The sequence below is a fragment of the Blennius ocellaris genome (assembly GCF_963422515.1).
Source record: "Blennius ocellaris genome assembly, chromosome: 10".
NCBI classification, from domain to species: Eukaryota; Metazoa; Chordata; class Actinopteri; order Blenniiformes; family Blenniidae; genus Blennius; species Blennius ocellaris.
This window is the reverse complement of record NC_137659.1, coordinates 9,502,582-9,515,446: the sequence shown is the minus strand read 5'-3', so window position 1 is coordinate 9,515,446 and position 12,865 is coordinate 9,502,582. Positions and strand designations below refer to the sequence as shown.

The following is a 12,865-nucleotide window of genomic DNA, read 5'->3' as shown; positions in this document are numbered from 1 at the left end:
CATTCAATGGCTTTGCTAAAAAGAACCGTCCCCCCCCCCCCCCCCCGTCCCCCCCCCCCACCTCGATGCTGTACTGAAACATGAAAACGCAGTGTCTGTGTATGACCATTGCATACTACGTTGCCAATACTACAGTGTGATGAGACTTTTGTTCTTGCATGAATCGAGACACTGTTCTCCTACCTCATGTTGTGATATAAAAAGATGTTTTTTAAAGCAGAAGACACTGCATCTCTAACTGTTTATCATCATTGATATTTACTAGTAAATTACATACCTGTAAATGCTTTTAGCTAATACCTCAGTTGTATCTAGTGTTTGTTTTTTTTTCTGTTTTTGCCCCTGCTCCCTGATTTCAGATCTTGTAAATAAACCCTGTATAGACAATGAACTTGGATCAAATTCAAGTAAAGTTCTGTAGTGTCAAAACCACGGTCGTCTCCTGGCTTCTGTTGTCTGATTGCGCGATTGTGCATATATGTCATTCACTCCACATTCAACTCAATTTTATTTATGTAGCGCAAAATACAGCACAGTCATTTCAAGCCACTTTTACTGAAGAAAAATCCAGCAATTCTTGATGAGCAAGCATAAGAGAGGGTCGAAAGGAAAAACTCCCTTTTGAAAAGGAGAAACTTGCAGAGTCAGAGGGGACTTTTTGTTTTTCTGGTTGGGGATAGGAGACAAGAGGATAGGACAGATTGTGGGGAGGGATTTAAACCCTGGTTTGGGGAGAAGGTAGAGAATCTCTGTTCAGTTCAGCAGACAGTGATCAGAAGACCCTCAGCCCACAGCTGAAACAGTGTGTGTCAGGAATAGCAGCATGGTGATCTGCAGGATAGTTGAGACAGAGAAGACTCAGTACTTGTACATCTCAAAGGAAACATCCTCCAAAGCAAAGACAACATGGAGAGCAGCAACAAACCATACCAGGTGTGTTAGAAATGTACAGGAAATCAGGTTGGTGGAGGTGATGGTATGTGACCTCAGTGTGACCGCGCCAGAAATGGCCTCAACCAGCCACCGGTAGCACTCTGTAGGCCCCTCTGAGGATTTGAACCAGCAAGCATGCGTGGTGAGTGCACGGCAGCAGGACGACAAATCCATCAGTGAAAACATGAAGGACGCTGATGGCGAGGGTCAGGACCATGTCCACAACAGCCAAGCGGGACACTGAAAGCTCCCAGGAAGCTTCTGCAGCCCAGGCTCTGCCACAGAATCGCTTCAGCAGACATTTCTACTCCAGACTGAACACAATGACATTAATGGAGGCGCGTCCTGGGGTGCAAATTACAGAAAAGAGTCTCGATTTTGCCATCTTGCAGCTACCCACTGTTAGTGGTGGAGTAGATCCAGTCACAAGATGGATGGATGCAACAACATATTTTGCTATGAATCTAAAAACATGAATCATAGCAATAAGTCAGTTCTGATCAAGGACACTTCGACACGTGGATAGAGTGAGATGGGAGAACCCTTGAAGAGACGATCAGCTCTACCAAATGAGACCTGCCCGCCCTCGATAATCGATTTCTTCGTCAGATTAAATAATTCTTGTCGGCACAATGATTCTTTGAATAATAAAAGGGATTCAGATGTTTTTACTTGGCTGCACAGTGGTGAAGTGGTTAGTTTATTAACCTCATCGCCCTGCCTCAACGACAACATTGTAATGCTGATGTAAGATATGTTGAAATATGCATTGAAAATCCTCTGCTCCCTGGATGTCTCTTGCCTTTGACCTCCAGTGTGTCTATTATAATCGCCTCTGACCCGTTATTAAACACAAATTTCCAAATCCCTGCTCTCTGACAGCAGGCTTACCTCCCTGCAGTAAACACAGAGAGTGTAGTTCCGCATCCAACCAGCAGGGATGAATATGGCGCTGTGATTTTAAATAAGCACCTCTGTGGGCCCACGTCACTTCCGGTGATGCTGCTTGTCCTGTGTTGTAATATTTGATTAACATCACGCTTTTCGTCCAGTTTCTCTTTAAAACGGAAAAGGCTTCACGGCGCTTGAAAACAGCCGAGCCTGCTTGAACTAGTCCCGATATGAGCGTGTTTTCTGCTCCGTGACAAAGTAAGGCCTCATTCGGGCTGTTTTTCATGCGTTTTAGCCGAGGCTAGCTGGTTAGCTCTGACTCGGTTTGTTATTATTGACAGGAAGCGTCACCACACACGTACAATTACTATACTCATTTTTATGTGTTAATTATTGACAGACAGCTTCAGTACTGACATTGACTCATTTTTTATCATTAATATTTACAGACAGTTTAACCGCTGACTGAAACTGACTAATTTATATGTTTAAGATTTTCAGACGCCTTCATTACAGACCGATATTAGCAAGTCATTTTTATGTTAATTATTGACAGGCAGCTTACCACTGGCACTGACTCTTTTTTAATATATTACACATCACATCACATTTATATTACATCCATTTATAATACATTGATAATATAAATGTGCCTCTTGCAATGAGCTTTTATCACACATTATCTAATTCTTATGTCCTCACTTTGTTTTACTGCTCTTATTAAACCATTTCACTTTATTATCTATTAGTGTCTGTCATCTATCACTCTTGCAACACTGAGCTTTTATCTTATTTCAGCTGTCCCATGTAAAGTTGTTATTGTTGTTAAGTTTGGATGTATGTATGTATGTATGCATTTTACCACCACTACTCCCCAGAATTGCATGAATTTTAAGTGACGATTCGTCATCATCCAAGGACCAATAGATTAGATTATGGTATGTTATGGCTAACAGTTTCCAAATAAAATAAAGAAAAAAGCGAAAAGATTTTCCATTCATCTCCTTTCATCTTTTCACATAAAAATTCCGTTGAAATTTTCTTGTAATAATAACACTAATACATGGAAAAATAAAGTTCATCATAGAAATCTGAGTGTTGACTCAATTACTTAATGTTATTTTGAGTGTCTTATCAATTCTCTGTTAACAATCTCAGTGGGGGTTTTGCATGGCTGTTGGTTCTTTGCAGAATGCAGAATTCCGAAAGTCCGTCATCGAGGCCCCTGGTGGCCCCGGAGGGAAGCATGGCGCGGCCCTCGGGGGCCCTGGGTCCGCTGTCGGAGTCGGCCCGGCCCTCTCGGCACAGGGAGCACCCGTCCAGGTCACCAAGGAGACGGCGGGAGGGGAAGAGGTCGCAGCCCCGGGGGGATGGTCACGAACAGCTGCTGTGGGAGATCGAGCGGCGAAGGTTGCCGGGCCAACACGAGCACTCGGAGCCCTCCGGTTCGGCGAGCGACGCAGCGGAAAGCTCTCCTAAGAGGTGTGCGCCGCAGGTCGCCGGCTGGTCTGCTGCTGCGTTAGACTCCCAGGACATCCGCACATGACTTGATCTCGTCTTCACGTTTTGCCCCTCCCCCCCCCCCCCTTTTTTTTTTGTGTCCTCACAGAAGAGCTCACTTTCTTCATGGACCGTATCCGGCCACCCACTTCGGACCCAAAGCCTGTATTCTTCCCAACCCAACTTCAGTGATGTAAGCATGAGGCGAGCATGCGTGTGTGTACAAACTGTTTTTTTTGTTTTTTTTCAGGCCATTGACATTGAAAAGTTTGTGCAACTGAAAGATAAGATAAACTGAGCTTGCTCTGATTGGATGTGAGGTGAGATGTTGTGACTCATGGTACGAGCTACACATGGTCATTGTTGGCTCGCTTCATGAAGTTTTCCTCAGAACTGATTTGGAAACACACACACAGACACAGACGAAACCATCCTCACCATGCCGGTCGTCCGCCGCACAACAAAGGAGAAACAGCAATGGTAAAAGGGTAGAAAAAACAAGATTTTTCATTCTTTTCTTTTTTCTTTTTTTTAAACCTCGTGTTTGGAATTTGACCGTTTCTCATCGACACATTTTATCGAAGTAACAGATGAGTTAATAAATAACTGGGAGCAAGTTGTTCAATAATCCGTGTCGCTCACAAGACGTGATGTCTGTCAGGATCCAAAGCAAACTGAGTCAAAACTCTCTGGACAGTGTGTTTAGGTTCAGACTGTTATTTAGTCTGTATTTTTGCGACTTGTTGTGATAGGCAGCGTGTGTGTCGGATGAGTGTACTTTCTTGTGATTCGTTTACTTTCTCTCAACTCAGGCACATCCAGGACCCGGCCAGCCAGAGACTCACCTGGAACAAACCCCCGGTCAACGTGCTGGTCATCAGGAAAATCCGAGATGAGAGTCTGGTCGAGCCTTTCAAGGAACTCTGCAGATTCCTGGTGGAGGTACAGGACATGGAAAATATATGCTGAGAGTATGACAGTGGTGCATTGAAGCTGCTGTCGGTGACGTCTGTGGTGCCACATCGTGTCAATGTGCTCCTTGAAATAACTAGTAGCATCAGAGGCTCCGATCATACCTTAAGTTTTTATATTATAAAGAACAGCGATGCCGGTAACGCGTTAATTAGTAACGCGTTACTCTGGTATGACCTTTCCAAACCAGTAATCAGATTAAAGTAACTTATCCAATTCACTGTGCGTTACTATTGCAGTGTCTAAAAAGACAAGATTCTTGTCTGCAAAGCCGCTTTATTATCAAACAGAACCTGCCGCTCCTCTGTCCTCTGGGGACTCAGTCACACAGTGCATGCTGTCATCTGACCCGCCTCTTTCTCCGCTCTCAGCCAATCACAGGCCGACTCCCACAAACAAGTAGTAGAAAAGAAGTATGGGGGGGGGGTGTTGTCGGATGCTGCTGAAAGTAACTAAAAAGTAACTTGTACTCTAACTTAGTTATTTTTAAAAACAAATAATCCGTGAAGTTACTAAGTTACCTTTTAAATGAGTAATCAGATCACTTTTTAAAAAAAAGTAACTGTGGCAACACTGATAGACAGAAGCCACGAAGCACATTTTACAAGATACAATTATAAGATATGAACCACCTGAATAATTAAACTCAGTCGATAGTCTTAACAGCAGCTTCAATCTTTCCATTAAATTATCGTATTTTAATTATTCTCCTTCTTCACATGCCTTTCTTAATCGGCTTGTTTGAATGTATAGCAATTTGCCCAAGCCCACACAGCACAGCGTCAGTCTGCCTACCATTACACGTATTAGAACTTTGTTTTTGTTCTCATTCATCTATTATAACTGCTCAGTCTCACGCACATTTCCATTACCACTGTCTGTATGTGTTATGGATGTTCTCCATGAAACAAATGCCCCTTCAGGTTTGTGCTCTGTGCGTTTAATACAGCATGAATGATGGGTGTGCAGGCGCCACAGCGTATATTATTGGATGTCGTTTACAATTCTCTCTCTGTGCTGCTTTTTTTTTTCTCCAGTAAAAATATGACTTTCATATATTGCACTTTTAAGCACCGCTGGTCTAAACGACGCGCATATTCCTGCTGGGAAGCGTCATGCAGCAAAGCACAGAGTGTCTCCAGAAACATTTATGATACTGAGGAGCAGCAAGTTAAAAAAAAAAGAAAGAAAAGGAATCCAGGAAATGGTGCAGACATGTTCAGGAAAGCCACAGTCTGGTCTCAAGCAGTTCCAGCACCTTTGGACCACATGTCTCTAAAACAAGAGCGGCCACTGTTGGCAACGGGCCACGTTTACATTCCCGGATCCTGAAATTGGTGCGTCTGGAGGCTGTTTGCACTTCGAAAGGCCTGAGGGTTGTGTTTGCGTGTGTCTCGTGTGCCAGGAGAAGCAGATGATGGTGTACGTGGAGCGCAGGGTCGCCGATGACGCCACGCTGTCAAAGGACGAGGCCTTCGGATCCATCCGCAATCAGCTCTGCACCTTCAGAGAGGGTGAGACGTGGAGAGAAGTCATTATATATAGACTTCATCCCGACACACGTACACTGCTGTTTTCGTTGTGGCTTGCCAACTACGTACACATGCTAAGGTAATGAAATCTGGCTATTTTCACTTTAATGGTGCTGGTTTATTACAGACCCAGTCATTAACTCTTTCTCATGCACAGATGTGTTGACCTGTGCAACATCTACTTCACTGAGCTTTCCGAATTGAATGAAACACAACTTTTTCTTTAAATGTGTCTTTCATCTGTAAAATGACCACTTGTTCATATCTGGTCTTGTGGATTTAATCCCCCAATATTCACAGATCATTGTTTCGTCTTGAGTGAGTCGGACTGGTCAAATTGTGCCATAATAACCTTCAAATGTAAAGTTTTTCTTTGTTGCGGCACACAACAGTTTAGTTGAGTTGAGTTTACGTGATGAAAATGTCAACAATTATGACTGAAATTACGACAATCTCAACATAAAGGCAATTTTAATGAAAACTTGCGCTGCAAAATACACTGGACTATGTTGAGCCCGCTACTCCTTAGAAATGTTTTCTTTGAATTTTTCCAATTGACTTTGTGGTTTGGGGGGGGGGTGCCGAATTGGAGTCTCATATTTGACACCCGCTAGGCTCGACTCTTTAGATTCTGCATATGAGAGAAACTGAATCAATGTAATCAACAGTCATTTTGTGTGACGTCAGGTTACGATGACATCTCCGACTGCATCGACCTCATCATCTGTCTGGGCGGCGACGGGACTCTGCTCTACGCTTCTTCTCTCTTCCAGGTATTGGCATTTATTTATTTGAAGTCGGCCATTATGACTGTCAGGAGGAACTGTGGCTACATTAGAGTGACCAGTGAATCGGCTGCTCTTACTGGGTGAAAGAAACCCTTTGTTTTAAAAGTCTTCTTGATTAGAGAGCTCGTAAACGCGTCTACGTCTACAGAGCTAGACTAGGAAATCCTTCTCTGCTCTGCAGGGCAGCGTCCCCCCGGTGATGGCCTTCCACCTCGGCTCTCTGGGCTTCCTCACACCCTTCAAGTTCGAGTCGTACAAATCTGAGGTCGCAAAAGTGTTTGAAGGTAAACTGAGGCTTGTCGTAAAAAAAAAAAAAAAAAAAGCGAGGTCCTCTCTGACTCCTCGGGAATCGCCGTCGTCTTTAACTTCTGTGCCTGTGGTTCGCCAGGCAACGCGGCCATCACTCTGCGCAGCCGCCTGAAGGTGAAGGTGGTGAAGGACATGCTCCAGAGGACCGGACAGCAGCCGTCCAGCAGAGAGCCGCCGCAGGAACACAACGGGCTCCTTCCTCATGGACACGCCAACACCGAGGCCGGGAAGGTCACGCTGCAGCTGCAGGTGAGGAAACGTGTGTTTAGAGCGACGATCGATCCTCCCTCCTGCCTCGAGTCTTATCCAGAGGACAATCCTCCACGCATACCAAAGGTCGATTCAGAGTCGCCAGTTAATATGGGACGTTTCAGGACCTCTGCTGTGGCGCCTTGAAGCTTTGACAAAAAAAAATTGTTTTAGTTGCAGAGCAAACAATCTTTCAAAACGGTCGTCTCATGTTTGGAGGTGACGTTATTAGATGTAACCTAAAATACATGATACTGTAGCGCCAGCCTGCTGCTTCTCACAGCACATCATAAATGATACGTTTCACACCGCTGTGTTCAAAAAGCTCCAAGTAATTCCAAAAAAAGAAAATGCAGTATATATATACAGTTTTATTCTAAGTGAACAGACTCATTTGCTGTGATTATGGAGCAAAGCTGTTTGATCAGTTTCGAGAAATTGACATCTGAGACAATAATATGACTAAACCTGCTGTTACAGTTTAAAAGAGGGAAACTGAGACGAGATGAAACTGTGGCTGAAACAGCAAAAAAAAAAGTTGGAAATTGTATGGAAGTTCATTTGACCATTTGAGAAGTACTGCCCTGTTACAGCTGCAGAGGAAAGCCGTCAGTTGTTCCACAAGCCGTCATGGAAGGCAGCGGACTTTTCCGTGTGTTGGCTTTCCAGGGACTGTGCATGAGTTCTCCGTCAGACACATTTGTGGAATATTGTAAGCGATGGCCAGTTGCTAGGGCAAAACATAAACACATGACTTGTTGGTGACCTCCTCTTAAGTTTTTGTAAAGAAAACAAGGCCAAAGTTGCTCGTTCTGCGTTAACTCCCGTCGATTAAATTGTTGAGTAAATGTCATGTGCAATGACAAGACCTGGCTGTCTGTTGTCATTTAAATATACACTAGCTTTCATTTCTCTCGCTTTCTGCATGTTGGGGAGTTTAGCTCAACTGTTCAACATTCAGAACTGAGAGCCTCTCACTCCCATTAACTGATGTAGTCGGTCATTAGAGTTATCAGAAAAGTAGCTTTGCTTTAGTCTTAAAGGCTGTAACAAGCATGAACTTATAAAAAGGGCCACAACTCAGACTGTTGGAGTCACTTGCTGCCCAAGGATCGTTGTGTATCTTCGAGTTGAGTTGTTCTCGCTGCAGAGTTCTTGTAAATATTTGGTCATTATAAAAAAAAGAAAAAAAAGGGACATATTACTGCAGTCTCCATGTTCCCGTCCCGCCCTGGTTATGATGCTGTAATTACTGTGCGTGTGTGTGTGTGTGTGTGTGCGTGTGTGTGCTCTTGGCTCGGCGAGGCAGCATCAGCTGGGTTGCCCTGACAACAGTCATAATAAAAACCAGCTTGTCGCAGATGTGGGAGAGCGAGTCGGATGTTGTGAAGGCCTGTTGAGCCAGTTGCCATGGCGACCGTGGCGTCAAGAGCGGGAGCCGACGACGAAATGGATATTTAACGATTCCCGACGCTCTCCGTCTGACACACTGTGTATGCAAATAGCATACCAAACACACAGACGTACACACACAGACACACACACAGGTTTGCAGTTAATGTCTCGTCAGTCCCCCCCCCTCCTCCTCCTCCCCCCTCCTCCCCCCTCCTCCGTCTCATCGGGAGACAGTGACGGATTGTTCTGGAGCCCGATCGCCCGTTTGACCTCGCATTACATCACGTCTGCAGGATGTTTGTGTTGCGCTCGGTACGACGTCAGTACAGCTGCCAGACGTCGCAGCCAGACTGGGCGACGGGAGCCAGGAACATGCAGGGAAGCCTCCATTCTGGAAAAAAACAACCAACATGATAAAACTAATAATTAAACACCGTGAAGACAGTTCATACCCTATACTGCAATCAGTTTAAAAAAAAAAACATAACGCCAGTTTTTCTCCTCTCTGTCATGAAGCGATTTCATATTTGTGGACCTGCAGCAGGGGGCTTTCCCCGTCTGTGCCCTCCTCCTCAACCCACTGCACACTAGGACTTGATTTGTATGCTGCGGGCCCGTGGTAGTAGTTCCCCCGTGGTGCCGCGGGTGCATTAACCCACTGCGACTTCCCGTCTGCTGCCGGATGATTTAATGTTTTTATTGAGAGCGTTGATCAAATTTACCGTCTATAAAAGGGAATTGCACTCCGGCGAGAACACGGGGTTACGCGCGAGAATCCGGTTCGATACCGCTCAACGGCTGCAGTTACTCTACATCACAAGGCCGTGTTTTATCTCCAGGAGAGGCTCTCCTGCCATGTCTCAAGTGTTCAGGCTGAGAGGCAGAGGACGGACGGGCTTGTTCTGGCGAATAGCGCCACTGCCGGAGACGTCTGGAACACATCACGTCCACCGCAGTCTGAATGATAATGCTCGAATACATTATAGTTGAGGGGCCACATGCAGCTCAGTTTCATCTCCAGTGGGTCAGACTGGTCAAATAGTGCCATAATAACCTGGAAAGGTTTTTCATAATCGTAGCGAAGAGTGAAAGTCATGAACATGTCTGTATTTTCACAAGACAACAGAACAACATGACCTCGTCCACTAATGTTTCTGTGTCTTTTGTGTTTGACACTTCAAGGAAAGCCGTTTTTGTCACAACTGGGTTAAAAAAAAAAGAAGAAGCTGAAAATACGGGAAAAATATCCTCATATTTAGATGTTTACATTGAAGTTTTGCACTTGTGGAAAATAAGTTTGGAAATGAATTCGATTGACTCCAGATGAAGCTTCTACTGTGCAGACTTCAGTTCTCGCCGATGGCCTCTAGATGGCAGTAAAGGTTTTCTTAAAATCACTGTCATGCAGCAGTGGTTTTGCAGATACAATGGTTTTAGTATTTGCCATAAATTACCCCCCCCCTCCCCCCTCCCCCCTAATCCCCCATGATCATGTATCAGCTGCATTCCTCCACATTAAAAGCACCGCTCAGCCGTCGTCGTATCGTGAACTGTGCAGGTGCTGAACGAGGTGGTGGTGGACCGAGGCCCCTCCTCCTACCTGTCCAACGTGGACTTGTACCTGGATGGACGCCTCATCACGTCGGTGCAGGGAGACGGTGAGCAGCCGCACGAGACTCCAACCGTAAGCCCGCGTCGTCACGTGTAAATCCTAACGTGAGGAAACGCCCCGCGGTTCCCCTCCCCAAGGTGTGATCGTGTCCACGCCCACGGGCAGCACGGCGTACGCGGCGGCCGCGGGGGCCTCCATGATCCACCCCAATGTCCCCGCCATCATGGTCACTCCCATCTGCCCGCACTCGCTCTCCTTCAGGCCCATCGTGGTCCCCGCCGGCGTGGAGCTCATGGTGAGTTCGCCGTGGGCCGTGACGCATCACTTCCTCCCTGTTCTTCCAGTCTGCGCTGCTCTGGAGAGGCCCGGTCCTCAGCTGGCCGCCACGGCTCGTTCCTCTGAGTCCGGGGCCGTCGTTTAGCACCTGGCTCTGTAACGTACTCCGAAAAGAAAAAGAGATGGAAAATCTCTGAAAAATGGCTACAAAATCTAAATGTATAATAAATTGCATCTAAATTGCAGCTATGACACTTCATGAATGCAGCTTGCAAATATTTTTTTTCTTAATTTCAAATAATTTACGTATTTTGTGGCTCCAGACAGATTTTATTTGGAGGAAAATCCAGAAAACGGCTCTTTTTAGTTGTAAAAGTAGCAGAAATGTGTTCTCACTGCTTACCAGTAGGCGGCACAAGTGAGTTGACGACCAATATTTCACATGTAGAATATGAGATGGGAAATGGAGTACTTCTTAGTGTAGACGCTGGATTTCCTCAATACTAATAGAAACTTTCTGTAAAATATTATTATAGTAGGGATATTATTGGAAAAGCCAGATTTGTTTTTTTTTTTCTTTTCTTTCAAAATATTTCTTTTAAATGGTGCAACATCTGTAGAACGTGTGCACCTGTGGGAGGAATCATCTCTCTTTCGGGATGCATGCAAACTAAAAATGCTTTCTAACAGTTCATTCTGGAAGAACGAGAGTCAGAATCCACAGTTTCCTTCACAGTATTTGATCAGTCTCACATCGTGTTTATTTCCGACACCGCAAACCGGCCGTGTCCTCGTCTCCTCCCGAAAACAGATCACCTTGTCTCCCGACGCCAGGAACACGGCCTGGGTGTCGTTTGACGGCCGAAAGAGGCAGGAGATCCAACACGGAGACTGGTGAGAACCACAAGTCCCGTGTTTTCAAAAACGATCGAAAACGGGGGAACCTCAGGCGTGTGTCTTCCCTCCCGACAGCATCAAGATCACCACTTCCTGTTACCCCGTCCCGTCCATCTGCTGCCACGACCTGGTGTACGACTGGTTCGAGAGCCTGGCTCAGTGTTTGCACTGGAACGTGCGCAAGAGGCAGGCGCGACTCGCCGACGTCTCGGACTCGTCCGACACGGAGAACTGAGGCGGCGGCGGCGTCCTCCTCTGCGGACGAGGGTCACCGGGAGGCGACGTCGAGACGCCGGACTGTGGCGTGACGCAATGTCACGCCGAGTCGCATCGGCAGAGACGAGGCCGTTTCCTCTGGGTTCTGATTGCATTTCATTGTGCTTCGTTTGGTTCTGTAGCTTCAGGAGGAAACGCGATTCTCTACGTGACGAGCGACCGAAGCTCCTCGTCGGTGTTCTGTGAAACGTAACTGTTGTGGCCGCTCGTACTGTTCCTGTATATTTGTACATAGAAGATCACCAGGGCCCGATCTCATGTCGTGTGATTATTTATATGTTCTCCAGACAGGAGTGTAGAATGATTGTTAAAAAAATAAAACGAATAAAATGTCACTCCTGTTCCGAGAGGCAAACCAAAGACTAGAAGAATGTCGTTTATTTTTGCACGAACATCTTTAAAAATATTATCAGTCTCACATCAGAGCAATAACAGTAATAACAGGAAATTTCAGTTTTTTTCTTCTCAAAGTGACAAGATGGTTTGAATATTTTGCACAAAATGAAATGTGTTTAGTCATTAAACTTGCTAAGATCAAACATAATTGACAACTTATATGATTCTCATCAGGTCACAAATATGACTAAAAACACTGGGAGTACAAATAGGTTAAATGAATTAATTTATAATGGATTAGGAGAGTACTGCGTCCTCATCCAAGATGGCGGCCGGCAGAAAGCGCTCAAGATGTTTTTCACACAGGGCTCTGTTTTGTCTTTCTTTCTTGTCCATGGCTGCACAAACAAGTTCATCTGCCTTGAAAAGATTCCTACAATTTCTAAGTCTTGCAACCCCCCCCGCCCCAAAACATTTAGTAATCAAATCATGTGTGCTTTTTTTGGTAGTTTTCTTTTTTTGTTTTCTTAATTTCTTCAGACATTCTGACAGATAACCAGAGTCGTGCAACAGTCGATAAAAATCTGTGCAGGGTTTTGCTGCTAATCTGTGTTTACTCTGCTTCTGGACTTTGTGAGGGCACATGTTGTGTCTGGACGAGAACACAGCTGTGGGCGACACGGCACAAAGATAGTTCCAAATAAACACTATGGAGCAAAATTATATCTCTGCACACGCCTCTATTATTATCCATTTCATTTCTGTTTCCAGAACTTCTGCAAAAAACAAAAAAGGTCACATGGTTAGCAGTTCCTCCTGCAAACTTTATCACCAAGTCATTTTTTTTTTTTAAACCATTTTCCACCAAATCAAATTTACCAGGAGCCTCAAAACCTATT

General features: G+C 45.2%; 1 protein-coding gene across 1 annotated transcript; it reads left to right on the top strand.

Annotated features, from left to right (window-relative positions):
* Positions 1-1,941: 1,941 nt before the first annotated feature.
* nadkb (NAD kinase b) lies at positions 1,942-12,596 on the top strand. Its single transcript, XM_080503912.1, has 12 exons — positions 1,942-2,082; positions 3,016-3,306; positions 3,434-3,517; positions 4,137-4,266; positions 5,702-5,810; positions 6,516-6,601; positions 6,798-6,900; positions 7,005-7,174; positions 10,128-10,227; positions 10,319-10,476; positions 11,269-11,351; positions 11,430-12,596. The coding sequence occupies exons 2-12, from the start codon at positions 3,017-3,019 to the stop codon at positions 11,587-11,589; spliced, it is 1,473 nt and encodes a 490-aa protein (XP_080360038.1). The 5' UTR covers positions 1,942-2,082; position 3,016; the 3' UTR covers positions 11,590-12,596.
* The last annotated feature ends 269 nt before the right edge of the window (positions 12,597-12,865 follow it).